Source organism: Aythya ferina (assembly GCF_964211825.1).
Source record: "Aythya ferina genome assembly, chromosome: 27".
Lineage (NCBI taxonomy): Eukaryota > Metazoa > Chordata > Aves > Anseriformes > Anatidae > Aythya > Aythya ferina.
In genome coordinates this window covers 5,759,161-5,784,309 of record NC_140310.1, presented here as the reverse complement: position 1 = coordinate 5,784,309, position 25,149 = coordinate 5,759,161, and the positions used below count along the sequence as shown (strand labels likewise).

The 25,149-nt window shown below is 53.1% G+C and overlaps 2 protein-coding genes, 1 long non-coding RNA gene and 1 pseudogene across 6 annotated transcripts; 1 reads left to right on the top strand and 3 right to left on the bottom strand.

Moving 5' to 3' along the window:
* Nucleotides 1-64: 64 nt before the first annotated feature.
* On the bottom strand, nt 65-1,248 carry LOC311424432 (protein phosphatase 1 regulatory subunit 3C-B pseudogene; annotated as a pseudogene). The gene has a single exon. The product of its transcript is annotated as a protein phosphatase 1 regulatory subunit 3C-B pseudogene (transcript).
* On the bottom strand, nt 1,055-9,104 carry GINS4 (GINS complex subunit 4). Of its 2 annotated transcripts, none has more exons than XM_084499583.1 (8): nt 8,962-9,104; nt 8,761-8,847; nt 8,449-8,562; nt 7,897-7,994; nt 7,465-7,553; nt 6,978-7,068; nt 6,770-6,888; nt 1,055-1,291 (listed from the first exon to the last, which is right to left on the bottom strand). In XM_084499583.1, the coding sequence occupies exons 1-7, from the start codon at nt 9,058-9,060 to the stop codon at nt 6,792-6,794; spliced, it is 675 nt and encodes a 224-aa protein (XP_084355709.1). In that variant the 5' UTR covers nt 9,061-9,104; the 3' UTR covers nt 1,055-1,291; nt 6,770-6,791. The 2 variants fall into 2 exon arrangements, with proteins under 2 accessions (XP_084355709.1, XP_084355710.1); XM_084499584.1 differs by having other exon boundaries at nt 1,055-1,281.
* A 675-nt stretch (nt 9,105-9,779) lies between these two features.
* GOLGA7 (golgin A7) lies at nt 9,780-13,368 on the bottom strand. 2 transcript variants are annotated; one of them, XM_084499585.1, is made up of 5 exons: nt 13,162-13,368; nt 12,078-12,230; nt 11,627-11,728; nt 11,272-11,335; nt 9,780-10,496 (listed from the first exon to the last, which is right to left on the bottom strand). In XM_084499585.1, exons 1-4 carry the CDS (start codon nt 13,270-13,272, stop codon nt 11,288-11,290), a joined length of 414 nt encoding a protein of 137 aa, XP_084355711.1. In that variant the 5' UTR covers nt 13,273-13,368; the 3' UTR covers nt 9,780-10,496; nt 11,272-11,287. The 2 variants fall into 2 exon arrangements, with proteins under 2 accessions (XP_084355711.1, XP_084355712.1); XM_084499586.1 differs by having other exon boundaries at nt 9,780-10,493.
* Nucleotides 13,369-19,135: 5,767 nt separating this feature from the next.
* Nucleotides 19,136-21,623, top strand: LOC311424431. Its single transcript, XR_014686084.1, has 3 exons — nt 19,136-19,207; nt 20,608-20,676; nt 21,187-21,623. It is a non-coding gene; the product is annotated as an uncharacterized lncRNA (long non-coding RNA).
* Nucleotides 21,624-25,149: the final 3,526 nt, after the last annotated feature.

The following is a 25,149-nucleotide window of genomic DNA, read 5'->3' as shown; positions in this document are numbered from 1 at the left end:
GGGGCCGCGCACGCCGCCGGGCCCGCCCCGCCCCCCCCCCGCCCCGCCGCAGAGCCGCAGCCGCTCCAGCCCCCGCCGCCTTTATTGAGCCCGTCACAGCCCGGCCGCGCCGCGAACCCCCCCGGTAAGGCCCTGGGGCGGCAGCCCGGCCCCCCCCGGCGGCCCGTCCGTCCCCGCTGTCCACGCCTCTCGCGGCGGCGCCGCCTTCTGGGACCGCCGGGAGGCGCCCCCCGGGCGCTGCGGCAGGGCCGGCTCTGAAGGTCCCGCGGAGGAGCGAGCAAAGCGGCCCCTGCCGCTGCCGGCCCCCCCCGGTGAGCCCCGCACCACGGCAGGGACGGGGACGGGAAGGGACGGAGCTCCGCCTGTCCCCCCGCTGCTCCCCTACCAGTACGGGGCGCGAGGCTCCGAGCGCCGCCAGGGCTGCAGGTGAGAAAGGACAAGGGCGGCAGCCCGGGAGGTGCCAAGATGCTCCCGGGCCCCGTTGGCACTCTTCACGGCATGGGAAGGAGGGCGGATCGTGCCCACGTGGCAGATCCTGTAGTTCCTCCCGTGGTTGTTGTCCCAGTGGGTCTTCTGCCCACACTGAAAGGAGATGCAGAACTCCGTGGCCCTGCGGGAGCTGGAGGACTTAGGCAGCGAGAGCTCAAAGGAGAAGGTGTCTGTGTCAGCCGAGCCATACGTGCTGTGCATGTACTGGCAGCAGATGTCTCGAAAGCTCTTCCAGCCATCAAAAGTGATGCGGACTGTGACTTTCTTCTCATATTCGATGTTTCTGACCTTCACTGTCCCTGACAGGGCACGGTCCTGGATCAGGCAGCTCTCCAGGCAGACCAGGTTGCTGTGCAGGCGGCTGCGGAAAGCTGCATAGTCTGAAGAGGGCTGTGGGAAGTCCAGCACATACCTGCAAACTTCTGGGCGTGAGTCCCGCAGCCTGGGTCGGAAGCAAGCGAGGTCTGACAGGGTGTGCTGCAAATCACAGAGGTCCTCCTCGATCTTTGAAAAGAAACGGATGGCTGTCAGCGAGAGCCCTTTCATATCGGCAAACACAACCCTCTTCTTCTTCTGGCTCTTAGAGCTCTTGGCGCTATCTCGCCGCTCAGGCTCGTGCTCTGCGCTCGGCTTCTGGTTGAGACAGGAGCGGAGGGGTTTGCGCGCCCGACTGCCCCGCAGCTCCTCGTAGGAGGTCAGCAGCTTGCGGATGGGGGGCGAGTGGCCCAGGCAGAGCCGCACGGCCAGGTCCACGGGCATGGCTGGGGGGGCGACGGCCCGCGGGCTGTACACCTGGAAAAGCCTGGAGGTGAAGAAGGGGCAGGCGGTGAGCCCCGGCTGCCGGGCGGCAGGGCCCCGGCCCGCTCCCGGTCCCGGTCCCGGTCCCGGTCCCGCTCCCTCCCTCCCGCCCCCCCGCGCTCACTCTCCGCAGCTCATCGCGCCCCGGCCCCGCCGCTCCCTCCGCCGCCGGCGCCGCGCGATGAATGGGGCCGTGGGAGCGCCCGCCGCCGGGACGCCGCGCGGCAGCCAATCGGCGCCGGGGACGCGCCCGCGAGCGACCAATGGCGGCTCGGGGCCGGCGAGGCCCCGCCCCCCCACACCCGGACCCGCGGGCCGAGCCCGGCCGCCCCCAGCCCCCGAGCACGGCGGGGCCCCGGGGGAACGGTCCCGGAACGGCACCGCCCGGGGCAGCCGCGGCCCGAGCAGCGCTGCCCTCCCCTCCCACTGCCGCCTGCCCCTCTCTTTCCAGGGGGCTTTAGGGCAGCCGTTGCCGGGGCTTTCCCGGTCACAGGGAAGCCGAGTGCCCCGGACCAGAACGCCCCCAGCGCGGCAGCTTCCTGCCCCTGCTTCCTCGCCCTGTTAAAGGTGCCGTGGGGTGCCTGCCACTCGCATTCAGAGCCGCCCTCACTGCTCAGCTCACATGTGACTCCCTGACAGAAAGGACTGTCACCTAAATCAGATCACCCCTGCCCTGCGCTACCTGCTAATCGCCCCGGAGCTGTCTAGCCATTTAGGTTAAGCAGACCTGATTTTTCCTGCTGACAGCACAGATCTTGATCAGCTCATGACACAACCCATCTATCAATATTTATACACGGCTTCTCACCGCCACTGCCTGAACGTCTTCAGCACGGTGCAAGATGTCTCTCCCTGGATGAGCAGAAGTGAGCCTGAACTCTGTGCGTGGCTGGCAGGAATCTGCAGCTCAGCCCTGGCCTCGGTCAGCAAAAACATCAGCAAACAGCCGGAGCCAAAGCTGAGTGCTCCCCTGGAAGGACGTGTGGCACTGAGGTCACTGCGGGTCAGACACTCCTGCCTGGGGAGGAGCACGGCAGAGCCCTTTGCGGATAACCAGGAGCCAGATGCACTTGTCCGGCTGGGCCTGCAGGAGCCGTGTGGTGTTAATTCCTTGCTGGTACCAGCTCCCCAACCCGGCCAGCATCAGGACGGATTCATCTGATGGGCCTGTTAAGCCCATGCCTAGGCCAGAGAGCCCTGCTGTCAGCACACGCCTGCCATGCTGAGCCAGAAGCCTTGAGCTGAAGCCCTGGCTGGCAGCAGGGCTCAGGCCGTCCCTGGAAGCAGTGCTCCTTGTTTCTGAGGCTGGCCTCGGACACAAGCAGGGTCACATCCTTCCGCAGAGGTCAGAAGGAGGACAGGCCATGTTGTACTCATGCCTGCAATGGCTAACTGTGGCTGCAACCGCCCAAGTTACAAACCCAGGCAACGTCTTCCCAGGGTCATGCCAGTGAACGAACCCCTCTTCCCTGGAACTAATGGTTCTTCCTCATGGTCTTCTAATTTGTCTGCTTCTGAACCTTTCAACACTCAAAACGTTCCCTGCAGAAGTTCCAGCTGTTTCCCACTGTGACTTTTTGTAGGCATTTATTCCTACTTACTAAAGAACGATCATCCTTGCTGAATTACATGCTAGTGAGATCATTTTCCTGCAGATACCCTAGAAAAAAGAAACAATCACCTTTTGTTTTTTTTCTCGACGGCTTTCAGAGGAACAGCCCCCTTGCTATCAGTTCTAATACAGGCACCTCTCAATTCTAGGAAAGACTCTGTCAAACAGCACAGCAACCTACAGCCACAGCGAACAGAGAAAGCTCACCGAAGTGCCAGGGATGGGTTCTTCACGAGGCTGGGGCCCCGGGGAAGACGGCCACCCTGCACACAGCTGTGCTGGGCTGCATACCAGAGGATTGCATTCGATCGCATAGGTAAGCACACACACTGCAGGCAGTGAGTCAGTTCCCAGCAGTTTCTTCCTGAGAACCATCCTTTCATCACATCCTCTCAGACTGACAGCGCGTATTCGACTTCAGTGACCTGGGGAAGTTGACACGGCCATGCAAGAGGCTTCCTGCTAATGAAAGCAATCGCTCCACCTTTCTCTTGCACTCGGGAGAGTAGATCCGGCTCAAGCTGGGAAATCACAGCTCACCACCAGTGCCCTCTCTGTGACCTCTTCCACCACCCACCTACTTTGCATTGAAAGCTAATCACCCAGTAAACCAAGCTACCTGCACCCTGGAAGGAACAGAGAACAGGGGCTATATTTCAGCCCAGCAGCGGACCGTGGAGCAGCTGTTCCCTCTCAGTGCATTCTCATCACAGGCACAGACTAAGGTGGACTGACCACCAAGTCTTTTTCTCCATCTAGAAGTACAAGCCAAAAGCACCTCTTCATCGACAAGGTTGCAGATGTTTCCCCTTCCCCCAACACGGATGAGGAAACAGAAGCACTGTGTTGCGCTGAGACAGCATCCAGTCCCAGAAGTGTCCAGGTACTTGTTTACGGAAGGACACAGTGAGCAGACAGCAGCACTTTCAGGTGGGCCTAAACTTAACCTGTTAGCCTGACTGATCCCAACCTATGAGCCATGTTCAAAAATCCTGCACAGCCTGTGACGATGCTGCCACGTACCAGCTTTCACACTCCAGAAAGGAGCTGTGCTGCAGGCACTCTAGGAAAAATCAGCTCTGGTTGAGATTTGGCTGCTAGAAGAGGGCAGGGGCCCCTTTCACTCACACTGCTGCAGCCACGTGCTGCCCGGACAACTGTTCAGTCAAACTTAATAGGGCCAAGGAGAAAGTCTGCCAGACAGGCCACTAGACGTTCTCCAAGCAGCTCTTCCCGAGCACGTTTTGCAGCAGCAGATTAACAATGACTTTGAACGGGATCTCGGTCACCTCTGTGAAGCTGCCTGGGCTGTAGGAACAGACAGGGTGCAATCCAAAGCCCTTTCCTGGGGGCTGCGCAGAGGTATGCGCCACTGATTCCTAAGGATTAAACCCAGCTTCCTCTTAACGCCTGTACTTAAAAGAATCTTCTTTACCTAAATGGATTCATTAGAAACACTATAAAGCACACATGCAAAGCCACTCACACTACAAGATGCACTGTGTCACACCCTGCCTGGCAGAGAAAGGGCAGTGTCAGAGGAGCACCAGCCTGTTCCCCACAGAGCACGATGCAGGGAAGGCCCCGAGCTGAAGGAAAATGAGCCACAGTCTGCTCATGCACTTGGCAGGCACTGGGCTGCGTAGCAGGGGACTAGGAGAGGCATGCAAGGGTCAGCAGGGCAGGAGGAGTTTTTGCTCTGTGTGACCAGCACCAAGGAATTGCTCAACTCCCCTTCCCCAGCAGCTGTTTCAGCAGAAGGCAGCTTGACAGCTTCTACCCTCACAAATGCAGACAGCAGCTGCAGCAGAACTCCACACTTTCTGGAGGGAGACTCTTCAGATTCAGAGTGCACACAGCAGAAAGCTGCTTTCACCTGACCCCATCGTTACAGTGACTCCATTTTAGTGAAACTGATCACCACTGTTCTCAAATGAGGCATCCTGGCAGAACATGCCCTCTGCCGTGTAACTCTGCAGCACCTGGTTCTAGAGATCCACACCTCCCTGCACAGGGAGCTGAATGCTCTGCTGCAGAACTCAGATACAGAGTGCTAGCCTTAGAGGAAGCAACATGAACACACAACGCATAGCTGGTGAGGCAAAACCAAGACTGCTTCTGTTCTCACCCTGCAACAAGAGACTGCTTGGGAAAGCTCCACCAGACTTGTGCTGCAGAATCCTTCTGAACACAACAGCACCACAAGCTTACAGAATCCTTCAGTTCTTCCAGTGCTCAGCTGCTGGTCGTGCAGACTGTCCTGTACCAAGGGCCTTACTTGTCCTGAAGTTCACTGAGAAAGGCAGCCTTGAGCTTGAGGATTAACTAACAGCGGTGTAATCTCCCTGAAGTCTGTTGGCCCAAAGGAGGAGGTCAGAAAAGGCCAGAAAAGCAGGAAGGCCTCTCATCCCCCCTTGCTGGACTTGATCGACAAGGATTTCAAGAGGTGAAACAGCAGCACTTCAGTCTTCGGCGCAGGAGCTACTTCGGTGCTGGCTTCGAGCAAAGCCTGTGCACGTAGCAAAACAGTGAATGGAGCAAAATTGTACACAGGCAGCATCGAGACCCTGTGAGCATGAACCAGTTGCTCTGGTTAAAGAGCTCTGTGACAAGTGTTCAATGACTGCCTGGTATTTCCAGAGCTTCCATCAGGATTGCACCATTCGCAATCTCAGAGAAAAGACAAAAGCCCAAGGCTCCTGTAGACACTCCTTCCAAATCCAGGCCTACTCTGCAGGCAAATCTCAGATACCTGTAATGGCAAGGGTGGGTATTTTAAGAGAATAGTGCTATTGTTACCAAAATGCCTGGATAAATCAGTGTAATCAACCACGTCAGAAGGGGGCTTGTGGACGAGTGTCCACCCTGGGACACAAGCTGCATGGGACTTTCCAAGGAAGGACAGACTTGCTGTTTGGCCTTCAGAACTATCCTTCAGAGAAGACTCACCGAATTCCTAAGTTCGTCAGTGTCTCCCAGCCAGTATTTTCAAGAAGACCACATGAAAACAGTCTGTAAACTCTGTAACCTCCCTTCCCACTGCAGATAACAAGCTAATGCTAAGCACCCCTCACATGATCCTGTGGCTGTCCCCTGCCTGCCCGTGACATTCTGTTTGCTCTGCCTGAGCTTCAGTTTTATCCTTAACTTGTTCCCAATCCTTTCTGCTCGCCGTGCGATAATCAAGATTTGCTCTGCCAGCAAATACCTTCACGTGTGGTGTTCTTTTGCTCAAGGGATCATGTGGCAAAGGTGGTGCAGAAGTATTCCCCCCACTTCACCTCAGAGCAATCGGGCACTTGCACAACACCCAGGGTTGCACAGACCCTGTGAAAAGATCAAAGCCGATGGGGGAAGGTGGAGTTTACACAACTGGTTACCACACCATTTGGTCAGGCAGTTCCCACCTGATAGCCTAAATTCAAAGAACAGTGCTAAACTGGGGCACGGATGAACACACAGAGGTTTTATGGTGTGAGTTTAAAACAAAGGGCATCCTGGGATTTACAAAGGCATTATTTACCTTTGAGGACAGATGTGTTCTGTCCACATCTGCTGTCAGACCAGCCCGAAATCTGGAAAGACAGCACCTACACTCGTCCCTCCCTTGGGACTCAAAAGTGATCATGGCAAGGCTCCGCCAAAGCCTCATTGGAAGGAGTGCTGACACAGACCACCCTTGCTCAGCAGCTCTAGGCAAAAGGAGCCCGGGTGTACTGTAAGCAATTAAGAGTTTGATTAACTGTGGGGACAACGAGCCCCTCTGGGTTTGTAGAGGGAAGACGTCTTGCTGGTCTACTTGGCTGCTCCCAAACCACGGCCCCACCGCGCCGTCCCGGCGCCACCTGCCGGCCCTGGCTCAGCACCTACCTGGCTCGGCTCCCAGCACCACTCAGATGAGCTGCACCGCTCCCGAGGCCACCAGAGGGGCGATGGTCTTGTAGCGGATCAGGTGTTGCGAGCCCTCCTCCAGATCGATGGTGTACTCCCTGCAAGAGGCAGGCGTGGCGTTAAGCTACTGCTCCTCACTCACTGCGTTTGGAATCCTGCCCACAGTGCCTGCGGGAGGACCCCCTACCTCTGCTCATCAGTCTCCGGCTCGACCAGGATGTTCTCCTGCCTCTCCAGCACCCTCAAGAAGACGAAGGAATCCAGGTTGGGCTTTGGGACTGTGGAAACAGTGGGTTCAGAGCACAGACTCAGCACTCACTCGTGTTCCTCTGCAGGATGCTCAGCTCAGAAAGAGGCAATGGGGACAACAAGCACAAGGCCAATGAAGGGAACGCTAGACAGTGCTGACCAGGGGTAAGGCGCACTGCTTCCATTTAAGACAACACTGGATTGCAGTGGTCAGCACATGCTCTGAGAGAAGCATGAAGGGACAGCAGCATTAAGCCATGTACTACACAGCAGAGCAACATGAGGATACTGTCACCAAACAGTGTTTGTTTCTACTGAGCACCAGCTAAAAAAGTAGTTCTTAATACTGCATGCTCCCCAGAGCTTTCTCCACACCTCTTTTGCTATGATTTGCTGGGACTATCCTAGAGTCTGGCTGTACTCACCTGATTTTAAGAGGGACACTTTCTGCAGGTTGGGTGGCATGTGCTTTAGGGCGACATTTTTTAGGTAAGTCTCTGTGTTTGCCATGTACCTAGAAAAAAAAACAAACAAACAAACATCAGAACATCTGTTGATTAAGTCAAATGCAAATTTGCCTAGAGAGCACTGATTCAAAAATGCCAAGAGGTGACATCTCCTGGTCCTGTGATTGCTAGCAACTGGCTGACAGTAACTGGCTCAGATGCCAAACACAGTGCGGACTCAGAATTATTTCATTTCAGCTCTTTCCATGCCCATAAGGAAAGCTACTGGTAAAACTGAACTTTACTGCAACCCTGCCTAAAGCTAGCACTCTGCAAAACTGCTCAGCGAAACACAAGGATGAGTACTGTAACCCGTGCAAAGGGAGGGAGATGCATCCAAAACCTACTCACTCTTTAGCAAAGGCAAATTCTTCTGGGGATAGAATAGAAGGCTCCCCTTCAGCTCGAGACTTCTCCTTCTCCAGGACATGGGGAAAAAACTTCTCTATCTGGTATTGAAAGAAAAGTCACAAAGAATAAGACACAGATCGCCTAGAAGCTGGGTGACTACAATCCCCACCCTTCAGATGCTTCCCCTACAGGTCACCTGCTCCTGAACAGCAGACAAACCTGACCAAAGACCTGCTTCTGAATTGACAACACGGTCAGCTGGGGTCTCCACGCTGCACAGGCATGTGTGTACATGGCAGGACCCAGGCAGAACACACAAACATTTAATTGTGCCGTCCCGGGCTTAGATGCAGTGATGGAACACCACAGCAACGCTGGGATTCTCCTTCACCACAACAGAGAAGCAAGCCCAAGGAACGAAACGTTTTGGGTTGCACCCAGGATGAAAGAGAGTGAGCTTTAAAGAAGTGTCTCACTGCAGCAGGTGGGGTTTTATGGATGAGAATCGCCCCTGAAGTTACCCTTTCCTATCCCCTCTGCACAAGGCGTTACCTTCACAAGCCTACATCGCAGGTAGCTGCTGAGCACGTAGCGGATCCTTTCGATCTCCATGCGGTGCACGCTGACCTTTAAGTCTCCTGCCTTTGCCCGTTTCAGGTTTGACTCCTTAAAGAAAAAAACAAAACTCAAAAGCTTCAAATACCAAGCAAGGCACAGCGCGTGAGGTCTTCCTGCACACAGGGGCACCAACCCCGCCCGCGGCTCCCTCCGGTGCCCCAAAGCGCTGCCCCCCTGCAGCCCCCAGCCGGGGGCACGGAGCCGGGGCGCCCCCAGGGGGTGCCGGGCCCCGTTTGCCGGCCCTACCATGTGGTCCAGCTGCTCCACCACGCACTCCACGATCTCGGCCTTGCTCTCCAGCAGCTCCGGGGCGAACTTCTCATTCAGCCAGGCCTGCGGGACGCAGGCGGTGAGCGGCGGCGGCGGCACCACGCCCGCCCCGCGCCCCAAAAAACGGCCATAACGGGACCCCCCCCAGCCCCGGGGCTCGCCCCCCGGCCCCGCTACCTGCTCCAGGCTGCGGATGAGCTGTGCCGGGGTGAGCTCCAGCTCCTCGCCGCCACCGGCCGCCTCAGGGCCCGGCTCCTCGCCGCCCGCCGCCGCCATCCCAGCGCGGCCCCGAGCGCACGCGCGGCCCGGCCCCGGGCGGCCCCGCCACAGCCGCGAGATGGCGGCGGCGGCTCCCGGCCCGGCCCCCCCCCCACAGGCCCCGTCCGCTCCCTCCCGGGCCCCCAACACCCAGCGCCGCCAACCATGACACGGACACAGTTTAAGAAAAGATTTACTCATCCGTCCGGACTTCTGCCAATATCACAACAGATGTGAAAGGCCAACAGGTACAATTTTAGAAAAAAAAAAAAAAAAAAACCACGTTTTATACAATTAAAATATTAAACGAATCTCAAAAAAAAATCAGTGGCTGAGTAATAAGCCTGGAATTTCAGATCCAGGATTAGCACCTACAGTACCACCGGAAGCCGAAACACTCGCTATTTCTGTGGAATTTTTCCGTTTCTAAATTCAAGAATTTCTTCCCCGATCGGACAGCGGTGCTCAGCACCAGGACATCCTTGCTTTGACAACAGAAAAGGATACAAGAGAGAAGTATCAAGCCAACCCAGTTTGTAAGAACTTAACTTTAGCAGGTATTGCTGAGGAATGTCAATGCACAGGAGATGCTAAATAATGCACAGCGCTACTCTTCCATAGCGTCAGCAGACAGAGTTAAGACACCATCTTATACAACATCTAAGTTCATCAAATCAGTGTTTTCCTATAAATTATATATAATAAATCCATAAAGAAACAGTTTTACACTTCACATATTAATCAGAGTAGGGTAGGAACTGTTTATTGGTTCAGCATCCATTTTATCGTACTTACTGTTCTATGCGCGAACAGACCCCCTCTCCTGATGAGCACTGAGAGATGCAATAGCAACATACACACAGTAGTAGAAAAAACGTCAGTATTAAAGTCCAGCTATTCCTCCCCCTTCTAGGAACAACCAAAACACTAAAACAAGAAACACTTTGCCTTCTAGTTTTCCATGAGAATCAGCACGGGAAGCTTAAAATGCTTGTTGCCTTGAGTCACTTCTCTCCGGGCAGAGGCACTGCATGTCCCCTCACTGCAGCACTGAGCAGGAGGGAAGGCCTTGTTTCTGGAAAATTCCCAACTCTGACTTGTAGCTTTCCAAAGCCCGACTGATGTACAGGAAGGTTTAACAACTAGGGAGGACCAGCACTGCACTCACGTGACTAAAACTAGACTTCTGTTGGGCCAAGCGCCTGGTTTCTTTCAGCAGAGAACGCAGCTTTATCACCTCTTTTTCTTGAAAAAAATAAGAAATAATCTCATTGCTTAAAAATTGGCCACAAAATGGATGCTGACCAGCTGGGCCACCCCATGTGGAACAGAGTTTTAGGAAGTTAGTCCTTGTAGTAGATGGCACTGTGGATCTGGCAGCAGAGAGAAGAATGATGCTCTAAAGTAGGAGGTAGGGGAACTTTGATACAGCAAGTCCACTGTTGAGCTATCTGCTAGAAAAGAAGTTTAATATTATTAGAAACTTTTAGAAAAAAGCATACAAATCTTTACACAGATATTGTGTTTTCTTAGAAGGTACACAGCAAGAAAACCAGGCTATGCAACAGAATATAGAAGCTCATCTTCTATCTGCTTGGAACCAAGAAGGTAAAATGCAATTACTCATATTGATTTGTTCAGGCATCTAGGGCTAATAATAACAACTCCTAGGCAAAACACCTTGGTTTCACAAGTGCTGGAAACACAGCAGCTTTTAAAGTAGAGCTTGCTACAAGGTATCTCTAACAACAGGAAAAGTTCTATCTTTCACAGCATTAAAGGAAGAACAGTTGCTTTTATAGCACCATCAATGATTTCTCTTGAGTATTTCTTAGTCTCTTATTCCATTAGTCTGAAAATTATTCAGCGATCCAAGTAAGAGCTTAAATATTGTTCTATTTTGAAGTCTAGATTTAAGGGTAAGCCTTAAGTGTGTCTACAATAATACAGCACAAGTTAGGTTTATACATATCTGTACAATCAAGACCTGAAATTGTTAGTTCTGTTAAATTTTATACCACCTGAAATGTATTAACATTCAGTGACACAATACCAAGTACAGATATTTCTACATATTCAGAAAACTGAAGCCACACAAGACTTACGTGAAGAGCCTTTGATTGCATGCAGTGGTTGGATAAATATTTTGTCTCAGTAGGAGAGTCTACATCTTTGAGCACACACAAAAAAGAAGTTGAGATTGGCACCTAATATAATGTTAATATGTACCTGAGACTCCACAGTTTTATCTTCCACTGCTCATACCTCTGTCTTCATAGATGGTAATTTCAATCTGCACAGAAAGGTTGTTAGGGAAACATAGTATGGAAAGATTATGAAAACTTAAAAAAAAGTGGAAAACCACAACAGGAGAACTTTAGTCCTTGTGCTTCACACCTACTGTTTCAAGGCTAGTTTCAGAGCTACAGAACAAATGGAACTGTATGCCTAAGGGTTGTCTCATACAATAGTATGTAGTGTTACAGATCAGGGATGACTAGAGGGTGCCACAGTAACAGAGAGAAACAGGTAGCATAGCACGGATGGACGAGTCAGGAGAAGCTTGGAAACCACAAAAGGATACAACTCTTAGCCCTCTTTCAATGGGATCTGTCAGCAGTAGGCCCTGAGGAGCATAGATCTTCTCATTCTGTTCCTGAATGAACTTGGCAATTTTCTTTAGAACCTGGTAATAGAACAGCCCAAAAGTCAGTTTCTTAAATCACGATTCCCTGAAGTAACAGCCCAGCAGAATCACAAACATAACATCAGGACAGCCCAGCATGACAGTGCCAACACCCACCAGAGACAGAACCTGCAAAGGTCCCTGATGCACAGACGATCATTACACTGCTCAGTCTGATCGGAGTCAGTCTGACGTGCACATGAAACAGCCCTGCAGTAAGATCCAGGCCCTAAATGGAATTTGCACAGCAATGGTGCAAGTCACAGAAAACCTACCAGGAAGTAAATATTTAACTGATGTCTGTGGACGTCCTGCCTTCTAAGCAACACAATGAACAGAAGAAACGCACCTTTTCATAATGTGTTTCCATGCACAAGAAGATAGTATAGGCAGTCAGACAGGCCAGACACCCTTCAAGATAAGATTGGCCCCCAAGTTTTTCAGCTTCCGCATAAAGGTTATTCAGCGTTCGGACAGTCTCTTCAAACTGCTGCCTATCAATCTGCAACAGAAAGTCAAGTTTAGCCATCACACCGCACCCTCCACATTCCAGAACTCACTGATACCTCCATATATCTGCCTTCATTTATAGCTGTTTGTGCTTCCATGTGTTTTTAGATGCATCACCTACTAACATTTTAAACAGACACTGTGTTTAGAGCCAAAGTCTGGAGGATGCATAGTTACAGGCCAGTAATTCTCTGTTAAATATCCACCAAGCGATTAGAGACAGTCTGAATTCCAACACAATCTGAATGTAAAGCCATTAAGAGTAAAAATACTACATCAAAGTGCAATTTAAATGAAGGTGGAAAAAAAAATGGGTTATTTAACACACATGCAAAGATCTGGTAGATTAAGAAGAGCATTTAAGAAGTGAATTGATTGAGCTAACTTTTGATGTCAATAATTCCTTGCTGGTCCTGAAATGTTGGGCAAACAAGCCCTCTATAGGACGATATAGAACACGCAAAAAACAATGAACAAAAACAAAGAAAAAAAAAAAACACAAAAAGGGGGAAAAAAGCCATCAGCAAGGCGCAGCTGTTGTCTCTCGTGAAGACACCCCCTCAGCGCACATTACGCCAAAGAAAGACCCCGCAGACGATCCTCGTGTGCGGGCACAGCGCCAGCCGAGCCGCTCTCCGCAGTGCCACAAGGCAGGCGTTATTCCCGAGCAGACAACGAGCCCATTCTGCTCCGCTGCCACCAGACGCGGCTGCGCTGGGCGGCCCCGCGGATCGCGCAGCGCCGAGGGGCGGCAGCGGCCGCCCCCCACGCGTTTTCCCCGCCCGTTCCCGTGCCCACCGAGCGGCAACGACCGCACGCCCGGGCCCGGACCCCGACACCCGGCGGCCCCCCGAGGCCTCGGCACCGCCCGGCGGGGGACGGGACCCGGGGACGCCGCCCACCGCCCCCCCCGCGGCCCTCACCCGGTTCTCCAGCTCGGCCGGGAACTTGCTCTGGAACTGGCAGCGCGTGCCGCCGCTGTAGTCGCGCTGGATGAACACCTTGCCCGACACCGGCGCCTGCTGCGGCCTCATCGCGCCGCCCGCAGCGAGCCCCCCCCCGCCGCTCCCCGCCTCGCTCCGCCCGGCGCCGCCTGCCGCAAAGGCCCCGCCGCGGGCGAGACGAGGGCGGAAGTGCCGCACCGCGCACGCGCCGCCCCTTCGCCGGCCCCAGGGAGCGGCAGTGCGCAAGCGCTCGGCCGCCTCGCCTGGTCTCTGCGCGTGCGCGCGCAACGCCCGCGTCCCATTGGCTGCGTGGCGGTCACTGCCCCCTCCTCGTCACCTCACCCGGGCCGTCGCCCCGCCCCCATATTGTAGCCCCGCCCCTGATACCGGAGACACGCCCCCTGACCCAATAGTCCCGCCCCCCGGTCTCTTAGCCCCGCCCCTTATTGCCTTAGTTCCGCCCCCGATGCTGTAGTCCCGCCCCTGATCAGTAGCCCCCGCCCCCTGATCCAGTAGTCCCGCCCCCTACAGCCTTAGCCCCGCCCCCCGATCCCGTAGCCTCGCGCAGGGTCCTGCCGCCCGCCGGTCGCTCCGGGCCGGGCTCTCCCAGCGCTGCAGAGGCCGCCCCCGTGCCCGTTGCCGGGGGTGGGGGTCACTGGTTGTCCCCTGCCAGCTGCACCGCAACGCAACAGGGCAGAAATGAGCGCAGGAATGATTTATTTACTGAGTTTTTCTCAGGACATAACAAGCAGCCTCCGTGCCGTGCGCCAGACAAGAGCAGCAATGCTGCAGCGATAAAACGCAGCGAGCAGCACCGCAGCTCCCGCAGGCACACGGGGACACAGCTGGAGGGTGGCCCCGGCTGGGGCTGGCGGACGGAGCTTCAGGGCCAGCTGGGGACGGGGACCAGCGCGGGGCTGAGCTGTCCCCAGCATCCCTGCTGCAGGCTTGTGGAGGAGCTGGGGGCACCCCGGCCTTTGCTGGCACTCCTTGTGCTAAACACGTTGTGAATGGGATAAGGATGCTTCCGTTTTGCTTAGGGAAGAGATTAAAGGGGGGGGGGGAAGAAAAGGAAAGAAATCCAGCAAAGTGGTGAGCTGCCCCAGGAACCTGGGTATCAGCTGCTGCTGATCTCACCTCACCCTCCAGCCCCCCCTCTCCCATAGGAACAGCCTGAACTAATTAACCCTCTAGCACTCCATAATGAAGGCTAATAAACACCTAATGGGGTTGCCTGAACAAACAATCTCCTCGCGGGCTCTAGGAAACTCCAAGTCACTTGGGGGAGCCTGGGGAAGAGCAGGGAGCGCAGTGCTAGGTCCCCCTGGACCCATGCATCGCGGTGTGCTGGCGGGCTTCTGTGGATGGGTTTGATCGGGATTGTGAGCCCAAGTTCTGAAGGAAGCACGCTCAGAAATAATCTGCTGTAAATACTGTACCAGATGGACTGCATCTTCCTAACCTTTAGCTTGTTCCAATATGCAAACAGTTAAGATCATGATGTTAACATTTTCTCAGACGTTTTATGCGTGTATAAAATATTCTAAAAGAATGTGCTTTTGAATGCAGAGTTTGATCCAATTACAATCTTACCAGAGTTTATAGAAACATAAAAAATCTGTTTTCAGGGTGTCTGAGATCCTGCTGGCCTTTGTAGTAAACTCTGAAGTCCTTGCAGCGGAATATAACTGCTACTACGTAGGAGATGGTCAGTGGAATATTTATGGTCAGGTAAATGTGCTAATTCTTCAGTCCTGTGCTTGGTCTCCTCTGCAGATGGGTAATACAGGGTCACTTAAAAACAATATGTTCCATCTCTGCACCAAATTCTTTTGATTTCTGTTGGGGCTAAAGGCTTGGCTCCTGCAGACATGAATGGATTTGAAAGACACTAAAAATACAACTTAAGAGCTCAGGACAGCTATTCCATGGGATGAGTTGCTTAGCTTATCTCCCTTATCCTACATGGCGACTGCAGCCTCTTATGGGCAGGTTTCCCAGAGATTTAAGTGAGAATATATTTTTCCCTGGTTTAGCTGCAAGGCTGAATTAAGGAAGGACAAAAGTGGAGTTTAATGGATGTTCATTTAAAGATATCCACTGTCATGATTTTGGAATAGAATAGATGGCAAACACTGCGACCAGTGGGGATCTTCTAAGTTTGCTGTGTTATTATGAAGACTAATCCTGGAAGTGGTAATTGTGTGATCTGTCCGTTTCTGAAAGATGCATTTATTGTTTCAACATTTTATGACGCCGTCCGTAAGCAGTTCATAATTTTAACAGGCGTCTTCTAACTCACCGGTTTTGAATAGGAATAAGACTGTTAAAATTATACAGCAAGTGTGCATGAAATCATAAATAAAGGCAATAAATTACCCTGTTAAAGAGGCAGAAGCAGTCTCTGTCTCCCAGCTGCTTCGGGGCCACTGACGGAGGGCAGCCCCCGTGCTGCAAGAGGTCAGGGACCTGCAGTGGAAGCGCTGTCCCTGCCTGCAGCGGGCAGCACCGCCGGCCCTGCAGCGGGTCCTGAGCTGCTGGCAGCCTCCCGTGGGATGCAGGCCGTGTGGCAGGAGGCTCCCGTGCCCCGGTGCTGCCTGGGAAGGTAATCTGAACCTGCATCACTGGGTATCTCGCTCAGTGTTTACACAGAAAAGGCGAGCGCGAAGAACAGGATTGTATTTGTTTTTTTGTAAGTCAAACCAGCTGTGATCGAAAGGCTGCAGCCCCTGCCTCTGAGAAACACCGACCGCTGCTGCTGCTGCTGCTCGTGGCTGCTGCTCCCCGTGCCCCGTGGGGTCCGGCCCTTCCCCACCGTGACCCCCGGGTGCTGAGCTGCTGGGTGCAGCCCGGCTGAGGGACGCAGCAGGGGCACAGCCAAGGGGCTGCTGCCTGCGCTGGGGCTGGATGGGGCTGGTTCACAGACAGGCATGAGCCTGGGGCTCCGGTGAGCCTGGCTGGCTTGGCATGGCACCTGGCCCTGGGAAGGGCTGGCGGTGTGGTCTGGCTGTCGCTAGGTGCTCCCTGCAGTGGCTCCAATGCATGGGGTGCTGGTGACGAAGCTCCTGCACACTGCAGGGCTGCAGGACCCAGGTCCTGGCTCCTGTCCTGCGTGACCCACCAGCGAGGCCGAGGTGCTGGAGAGGCACCGAGCCGGTGCTGTTAATCTGCGGGGTGTTCTCCAGCCTGACATGACCAAATGTGGAAACCTGGGGCTGGTGGAGGAGACAGAGGAACTCAGAAACAAAGAGTCTTTCAGGCCACCTAATGCCGTGTGGATCCAAGAGGACAAATCGAATTTACAGGCATAGCTTAGATTGGGAGATATGCTTGCAAAGCCAATTTGTTTCATTTTATAGGCCTGAAAGATTCTAAGTCGGGGCTCGCTGTATGGTTTGAATTAGGTTTGGATAGTGGTGTTCTGGAAAGCTAGGTTTGGAGAGGTTTTCATGCAGTACATTTGTAGTTGAATAGGGGCCATCTAGTGCTTTTGCAATGCTTTTAAACAAAATAATCCATGTCTGCCCCAAAACGAAGCTTCCACCTGGTTAAGAAAAGGATGAACACTTGAAAATGGAGGTCTCTCTCATACTACATATTTTGGATTAAGGTTTGACACATGTATCAACAGAGAAAGTGAGAATTTCAAAGGGTGCTTTCTTTTTAACCCTGCCAATTTGTGCTGTTGATACGTTTACCAGTTTTGTTGTCCACAACTGTGCAAAACACCAAAGCTATAGGGAGCTTCTGTGTGAGACCTCAGCAGCAAGGAGGCTTTAACAGGCTGCCGCTGGGTCCGCTGGTGGAGATGCTCCCATGGCCAACGGACTCAGGTGCTTTACAGAGAAGCTTCCAAGGGGCTGTTTTGGCTGCTGCTATCTCTGTGCAGAGCAGACGATGTCTGAGAACCAGTCCCTCTCCCAGTGCATACAGCAGAAGTAAGAAGTGGCTGGGTAATGCGCTGCGGCAGCAGGACCTTTCCCTGGTGGTGGTGGTCCCAGTGCAGGCTGAGCCCACCCTGGGCACCCGTCCCTGTGCCTCCAGTGCCCCAAACCCCAGGCACCTTCCTCTGGCACGGGTGGGAACCTGGCTGAGTGCTGTCCTCCAGCACGAGGGGGCTCCCAGGCTGCCAGCTCTGGGATACTTCTGCACCCTGCGAGCCCTGGGGAGCAAGGCGACTGTTTCGGCAGAGGGATAAGCCCCTGGCTCCCACTGTGATGCTCGGCTGCCAGAAAAGTTCCCCGGGAAGTAGCACAATCTTTGTTTGGTCATTAAAGCAGAAAAAGAGAGAGGGAATCTTAGGAAATGCTTGAAACGATTAGGTGATCTTAACTCTAAGGAGCTAAACAAATGCAAAGCAATCCCCCCCCCTGCCCCGGCCCCCAGCCCCTCGTGCTGCTGTAGAATGTAATCTCATTTCTAAACACACAATTACAGAAAATAAAAAGAAAAGAAAAGAATAATTAATTTCTGCTTCCTCATGCAAATCCTCTGACCAATCATTTAGGGATCAGGGGCAATTCAGCTTCTTGTGCAAATTCCAAGCTGAAGGCCTGAAAAAAAGCAAGTGAATAGATTTACTTTTCTAAGAACCAGAATTAACAAAGGTTCCATTTTCCATGGTTATGTGCCTGGCCAGACAGCTCTTGCTGACAAGCTCTCAAAAAACATGTGTTGGCCTGTTGAAAAGGCCCCAGTGTTGACTGACAGACAATTGAAGTGACAAATTGTTTCATTGTACTTGGCAGGGAGAGCGCTGTATTAGATAATTATGGCGAGGAGGGAAGCGGCGGGTCACAGGTCAGAAGACACGTCTGACCCTGTTTTCTGAAAGCCCTGAGAGGAGCCCACTCTCGGCAGAGCAGCACGGCACTGCCGGCGGTTTCTCCGCCTGTCGCGGTGATTAAGAGCTAACGAAGACGGAGAGGGTCCGGGCTCGCTCCCTGCTCACCCTAGCCTGGCTCCGGTGGGGCAGCGCCGTGCCGCAAGGCCGAGCTCTCCTGCGGGGCCTGCTGCACCTCACTGGTACCCATGCACCGGCTGTGCCGCCCCGCTTCGTGTCACCGTCCCTGCAGCTCCGCATTCCAGACCCGCAGCCGACGTCCTGGTGCCTGAGTCCTGGTGCCTGAGCCCCACAGCTTGCACGGGCATGGGGATGCCGAGGGGCGGCGGGGCCAGGCTGTGCTCCCGAGGCTGGGGTGTTGCTAGCTGCGGCACGGAAGCCTTTCTCCCACCGTAGAAATAAAATACGGCATGGAATCATGGCACAGCTACTCCATTGAGAGCGCTGCTCAACTGAGTAATACCAATAATTCAAAACAGATGAGCTGAAGGCTCGAACACTATAGACTTAGTATCCTGATCTGCCCTGACCCCTGGCACTCGCTGAAAGTTACCTTGAGACTCGCCAGAGCTCTTTGTGACTTCTGTGAGGGTTATTTATTGCAAACTCATAAATAGTTGTTATGGATTTTCTCCATCAATCTACAAAATGAATTAGGTTAGAAAAAATTTATGTAGTTGGATTTTGGGCATGTGTTTCTCAGGCAGGGAGAAAAAGTGGGATCTCCATTGTGCGAAGGACGGGCTGCTGCAGAGCTCGGGGCTCTGCTGCCTGCGTTAATTAATTCCCTTCCGCAAACAGTTTAAAATGCACAGTATAGTTGAGAAGGGGGGGAGGGAGGGAAGAGGTTCTTCTTTACTTCTCTCTTAAAATCTTCCATAAAACTATTTATGGGGGAAGGAAAATCTATTTCCCTCTCTTCCCTCTTGGATGCACTGCCAGCCCATTCAAAAACTGAAACTTTCAGCTTTCTGCCCCCAGAAAATCCACCTTGAGCCAATATCTCCCAGTCTCCTTCTGAGACTGGCACCAGCTGGGTGCAGCCGGGATGGGGAGGAGCGCCGGGTCCCTGCCCCTCTGCCCCGACACACAGCTGCCTCAAGGCAAAGCCACCATGGTTTCCACCCCTTGTTGGAGAGGACATAGGAGAAGGGGTGTTCTTGCCCTGCGGGGACTTTTCTGGTAAGTTAAAAAGCTTTTATTCAAAAAGCGCTAAAGCACGACCTTAACTTCCAGGGTGCTCTGGAGGTCCCTTGGTGTGGTAGGATTCAGGCCCTGGTGGATGTGGCACCGGGTTGCTGCCCTTGTCTGGAGGGGGTGAGTGGGGGCTGGAAGGCTGTAGTGTCTGGGAGAGGGGCCCAGTGGCTCCGGGGATGCTGCGGAGGGACCGGTGTTGCTGAAATTGGTAGAAAGTGTGTGTCCTCCTGGGCTGGTGCTCTGTGCACAGGCCTGGCGCAGCAGCATCCTCCCCACCAGCCTTGAACAGCACAAAGCCTCCAGCCTGTTTCTGTGGTATCCGGTGCTTCTGCGCTGCCATCCTTGCAGCCTTTGAGGGTCTGGATTTGCAATAAAATGGTAGCCTACCTTATATCAGAGCTGCTCTTTCACGTGCTGATGCGAAGCGAAATACACATTGGCTCTTCAAGACGTAGTGTGGTTTTTTTTTGTTTGTTTGTTTGTGTTTTTTTGTTTGTTTTTGTTTTTGTTTTTGTTTTTGTTTTTTTTTGCATTAGTTTTACAGGAACCCTCCAAAATTCCAGAATCTCTGGAACCCACAAGTCATACCAACACTTTTAAGCTCTTGGCACTGTGGCTAATGAGCTGCTATGTTATTAGGCTATTGCTAACAATTCCATTGGGCTGCATTTTTTTGTTGTTGTTTTAAGATTGTGGCAGCTGTGCTTGCCCTGTGTGCGATGTCACCAAGCCCAGGACAGAATCTTCCTCAGTTTGGAGTGTTTTTCTGCTGGCTTTTCCTGTCTGTACATCACCCAGTTGCCATGGCCATGGCCCAGGGTGGACAACGGGCGCTTCTGCCTGGTGGAAGTGGCTGCATGGTGGAGGCAGTGTGGGTGCCATGTGAATTTCCACTGCAATTCATCCACGTCCTGCTCTCCCATGTCTGTCTGTCCAGCTACCCAGAAGCTCTTGAAAAGGTTTGTGTGAATGAGCTGACATAGCTTTGTTTCTGCTCCCCTGCTTTGCCCTTTACCCTTTGGCCTTTGCCCAGCTCTGTGGCCAGGGGAGCCAGGGTTTGGCCACAGATGACTGCGCAGCTGGCCAGATGCTCTCTCAGGAGCACAATGAGCTGTGGCGGCTCTGCCCCCAGCGGGGGCTCGCTGCTCCTGCTCCCTGGCATGCTTGCAAAAATGCCAGACACAGCATTTTTGTGTCACCGTGAGGAAGATTTCAGTGTGGGTCCTGCACTGGTGGCAGGGGAGCCGGCTGCTGCTCCCCATCCTCACAGTTTCAGCTTCATCTAGGACTTTATCTTGCTTGCAATGCGGCTTCTGGGCTTGCTCTGCATGCTGTTGTCGGACTCATCTCCTGACTGCTTTCTCCTCTCCCATGTCCCTCTGCAGGAGGAAGCAGCCCCTCTCCGTTCCTGCCCAGTGAGGCCGGCTGGGGCCCTGTCCCCGTCCCTAGGTAAGGTGCGTACTGGCTGGGCACGCCAGTGCCACAGGCCTGTGCAGGCGTGTGTTTGGTAGGGCTGTGTCCACTGACATGGAGAGCGCAGTGAGAGCCCTGCCCACAAGTGGCATCCGGGCATGAGCCCTGCTGCTCGCTGCGGGACGCGTCGGTGCCTACCCGGGGCTGAAGCAGATGGGTCGGCGCTGGGTAACGTGGTAGTGGAAAATGTTGACAGAGGGAGCATGACACCAGGAGCTATTTGTTCAATCAATGATTTACCAGATGTGTATGCTGTACTAAAGGCTTGTAAACATACTTTAATGGCCTGCTGTAAATCCAGGCAGTAGCAGTGCCAACTTCATCTCCATCGGACACGTTTTAGGAACAGCAGTGCAAAGTCTCTGAATCACTTTGTTACAGGCTCTGTCAGCTCTGAAATTGTGCATGTAAATCAAAGAGCCAATGTCCTTAGGTCAAAATTATTTGAACGTCAGGAATGGTTTTATGACCAGCAGCTTTTCCTTTTCTAGGTTCCCTGCAGTTTCTTATCTTCCACAGACTGCATCTCCAGAACGTTGGGTTTCCGTCCGAGTGCCCCGAGTGCGTGGCTGTGTTTTCACTGACTAGGCTGGAAGTCTCTTTTGTTAATCATTGAAGCAGAGCATCATTAGTGAGAAGTGCAGAGTGTACACAAAGAGGAACTTGCCAAATTACTAATAAGCAGAAACTCCATCCATCTTAATGAGACAGGGTTAAGAAAATAGCAACCTAGAATATACACAATGGAGCCTTTCCACACTGTTTGTTTATCCATGTTAGAAAGTAGTTCAGGGCTCCATCTCTAGAGCTGGTCAGAGACTGGAGCATGGTTTCCAAACCACGGATTGTTGATGCTCTTGCAAATCATCAAGCATGAGAAAGATAAATAAATAAATGGACGGACAGCTCAATAAATTATTAGAAGGGAGATAAGTATCTGGTTTCCAAACAAATGAAACAGCACCACAACAAAACACCGGTTCCAGGCTCCCCTCACTGCTGAGCGAGTCAGGTCTGCACCAAGCAGACCTTGGTCTGTTCAGGAGCCTTTTGTCCCCCCAGTGTTTGATTTACCACATCTGCAGGACCAAAGGAAGAACCGTGATGTGCTGGTCCCTCTGTGGCTCCCATCGATGCAGCAGGGTTTGGCCCACCGTGTGCGATGCCCTGCAGGGAGCTGCTGCCCACCTGCTGTGGGCAGAGCAGATCTCAGCCACGTCTGGTGATGCCGGGGCACTGCAGGCTGGATCCTCCGAGAGAGAAGTGTGAGGCCAAATATCTTCGTGTGGTGGGCAGGTCTCCACCTCTGTACCTGAAACATCTGGGCTGGAGCTTTTGCCTTTCTTGGGCTCCTCACCAGTGAGGCCAAGGGTCCCTGTGTGCTCCATCCCCATGGGGCTGCCCTGGGGTGCTGCAAGCTGGGCTGAACCCCATGCCGTCAGCCCAGCATTGTGCTTTCCACTCTCCAGTGACTTCCGTGGGTCACTGGCAGTGCAGCAGAGGCTTGCACCCTCACCGAAGTGTCTGCACACCTGTGCTGCCAAGCCACATTTTTCTTTTGTTGGGTAAGAAATGACTTGCAGCGCATTTCACGCAAGCAGCTCAGCTGCTGGCTATTTTATTGAACGCCAGCACACGCTGTATGTTATTGAGACAAACTTTATATATGCTACAGACCCTCTCAGTAGCCTGCACCTGGTCCAGAATGAAGCTGAGCCTCAGAGAGAAGAATGTGCTGTAATGCAGCAAGTTATTACAGGATAAATATTTATAAGCCCCTGTAAATATTTGCCATTGGTTCCCTCCTGGGCTTTGGGGCAGACGGTCAGGGTTTTCAGCCATGCTGAAGGCATTAGCTGTTGTAGTTCTTTATGCATTATCTCAGCTAGTAAACCCTTTGTTGATTGTGTTTAGTTATAGAATTTAATGGTGCTAATTTCACACTAACAGGAGACATCAGCTGGAACTGCTGCATGCCTTGACTCTGTCCTAGCATGGCCCGGGACGTGGTGGGGGTGCTCCTAGTGACAGCGTGGGGCCATCCCAGCTGCAAAACCTTCGCGCACAGCCTCCCATGTGCGGGGGCGAGGTAACATCCCTGGCTGCATTGGTGTTACTGGGAGCTCAGAGAGGACTGCTGTGCCAAACCAGCAAACAAACACAACAAAGCTAACATCCTCCTCGGCAGCTTGACCCTAGCAGGGGCTATTGCTTCCAGCTGATGTGGGGGGAGTGTCAAATCTAAAATCAATACTCCCTGGGGTCTCCAGGAGCTGCCCCGCTGCAGGAGGTGGAGCAGGAGCCTTGTGCTGCTGCAGGGGCCGCATGGCGGGGACATGGTGGGGTGGCAGGGGCTGAGTGCCATGGGGCCGTGCAAGACCTGGCGCGGTGGCTTACGGTGGCTTTTGTGTCACCCATGCTCGGGGCAGGGGCAGTGGATGCCTGTGGCCAGCCGCTGTCAGCTCTCCCATCACTGCTGCCTCTGTTGGGGCTGGGATGGGGCTACTGCAGTGGTGGGAAACTGGGGAAGAAATGCCAGGGCAGACAAGGCCATGACTCCTCCATGCCCTCAAACACAGCAGTGAAACAATGGGCCCTGGGCAATAGTGCTTGCGGGATTGTTGCATGGGACTCTATCTGGGGGCTCCACTTTGCTGCTCATGCACGAAAGCCAGTCATTTGGCAAAAATCAGCTCAGTTAGCAGCCATTGTTCGTAAAGAGCCCGGGGCTGAATGGGCTCAGGGCTAATATATTCTATTATCCCACGCCTGCCTGTTCCCTGAGGACGTGGAGGGAAAGGCGCATTCCAGTCCCAGCGGCCGGCCGGGCAAGCCCTCCAGTCTGGGCAGCGGGGCTGGGAGGGACACGGGGTGCAGCCCCCATCAGCCACGGTGGGGTTGGGGTGCAGGGCGTGCGGCCACGCCATGCCCTCCAGGTCGGGTGCCCACGGTGGGGGACGTGAGCAGGAGCAGCCTCACCGGCAGAGGAAGTGGTGGGGGTGGCAGAGAGCGGGGTCCGGCAGGCTGCGGGACAAACAATGGAGCCAGAAATAAGCATGGCTAATTAGACCGGGCTTTTCAAAGGGCAGAGAGGACTTGGGATAGCCAAAAGCGTGCATGGTGCAAAGCATCTCATCTTTCAACAAGAATATGTTAGCTGCTGTGGGAGAGGCAGTGATATGTGGCTATAAAGCAAAGTTAAACGATGACATCGCAGACTATGCAGTCTTAAGAAGCGGCGGGCTAAGTAATTATGAATGGAAATGACTGCACAGGCTTCGCTCAGGAAAGTTAATGCCCAGTTTGGAAGGGGTTTGTCAGAAGAGCAGCCCTTCTTGAGCAACTGCTATTTAAGAGGTCTTATACTGTGTGTTAAGCAATGTAATGGTCTAGACCAGAGCTGAGAGGTTTTTTTTTTTTTTTTTTTTTTTTTAATTTTTAGTTTTATTAAACAAAAAGTGGTTTGCGGGGCAATTCTATTTCAGTCATCAATTCACTCATGAATTCCCATACAGGTGCAGCTGCTGTAAATGTGCATTATCAAATACAGAAGAGAAGGCAGCCAGCAAAGACTTCTGCTGGGCTGAGGACAAGAATTGTCCAGGCTTTCAGTGTGGATGGTTTAGCAAGCAAGGCACACCATCTCGGAGCTCTCCTGCCTGCATGAGGAGAGCTGAGCTGTGGCGGGCAGCCCTCTGAGCTCAGCAGCTGCTGTGGGGCGCATTGGTGATGCAGCCAGCCCAGGAACCAGTGTGGGATGCGCTAGGTATGAGGTGCAACACATCTCTGGAAAGACATCCCTTCTCCTTGTGGTATTTGTTGTGCTGGGGATAACCAGAATCCTGACTATAGTTTTATTGCAGTGTTATTGCTGTGGCCTTTGAAGAACTCCCCAGTTTTTGAACAACAGCCTTCCAAAGCCCCCATTTTGCCTGCCTTGCTATGATGTGCCTATCACACTACTCTATCTAAAATAGCAAGATTATAGCACTGCCAAGCAAAACATGCCTATTGTATCTCTGGAAAGGGTGATTTTACAGTTAAAAATTGAGTTACTTGCACAATTTGGTTTTGAGTAAGTGCCCCAGAAGAGCTGGGGTCTGTGTTCTGGACCAGACATTTGTGCCTGAGAATGAAGCACTTGGCTACGAATAAAGATTCTTGAAAGAAATTCAGCCAAACAGCCCTCAAGCAGATCTGTGTCCTGTTCTGTGCACTGCAGCATTGCACGCTACTTGGACATTGCGTTGTCTTCTACATTATGAAAAGATGTTTCAGTGTTTTTAAACTGGTGTTGGTGAAAGCAACTCTAGGGTGTCAGGATTTCCCAAGGGTGAGAAGCCCATTCTGCAGCTGTTTCGTGGGGCAGTGATTGGTGCTTTGCAGCCATTTCCTGAGCCCAAGCAGCGTGAGAGGGCCTGCTCCATCCAATCACCTCTTCATTCATCTGCTGG

What these genes read in the sequence shown, in the direction of transcription:
- GINS4 (XM_084499583.1), bottom strand. Translation starts at nt 9,060, where the DNA reads ATGGCGGCGGCGGGCGGCGAGGAGCCGGGCCCTGAGGCGGCCGGTGGC. An exon ending in TGGAGCAGCTGGACCACATG is followed by an intron (nt 8,563 to 8,760) that starts GTAGGGCCGGCA and finishes TTTTTCTTTAAG; the next exon opens with GAGTCAAACCTGAAACGGGC. An exon ending in TGCGATGTAGGCTTGTGAAG is followed by an intron (nt 7,995 to 8,448) that starts GTAACGCCTTGT and finishes TTTCAATACCAG; the next exon opens with ATAGAGAAGTTTTTTCCCCA.
- GOLGA7 (XM_084499585.1), bottom strand. Translation starts at nt 13,272, where the DNA reads ATGAGGCCGCAGCAGGCGCCGGTGTCGGGCAAGGTGTTCATCCAGCGC. An exon ending in CGGCCGAGCTGGAGAACCGG is followed by an intron (nt 12,231 to 13,161) that starts GTGAGGGCCGCG and finishes TTTCTGTTGCAG; the next exon opens with ATTGATAGGCAGCAGTTTGA. An exon ending in TGGAAACACATTATGAAAAG is followed by an intron (nt 11,729 to 12,077) that starts GTGCGTTTCTTC and finishes TTCTATTACCAG; the next exon opens with GTTCTAAAGAAAATTGCCAA.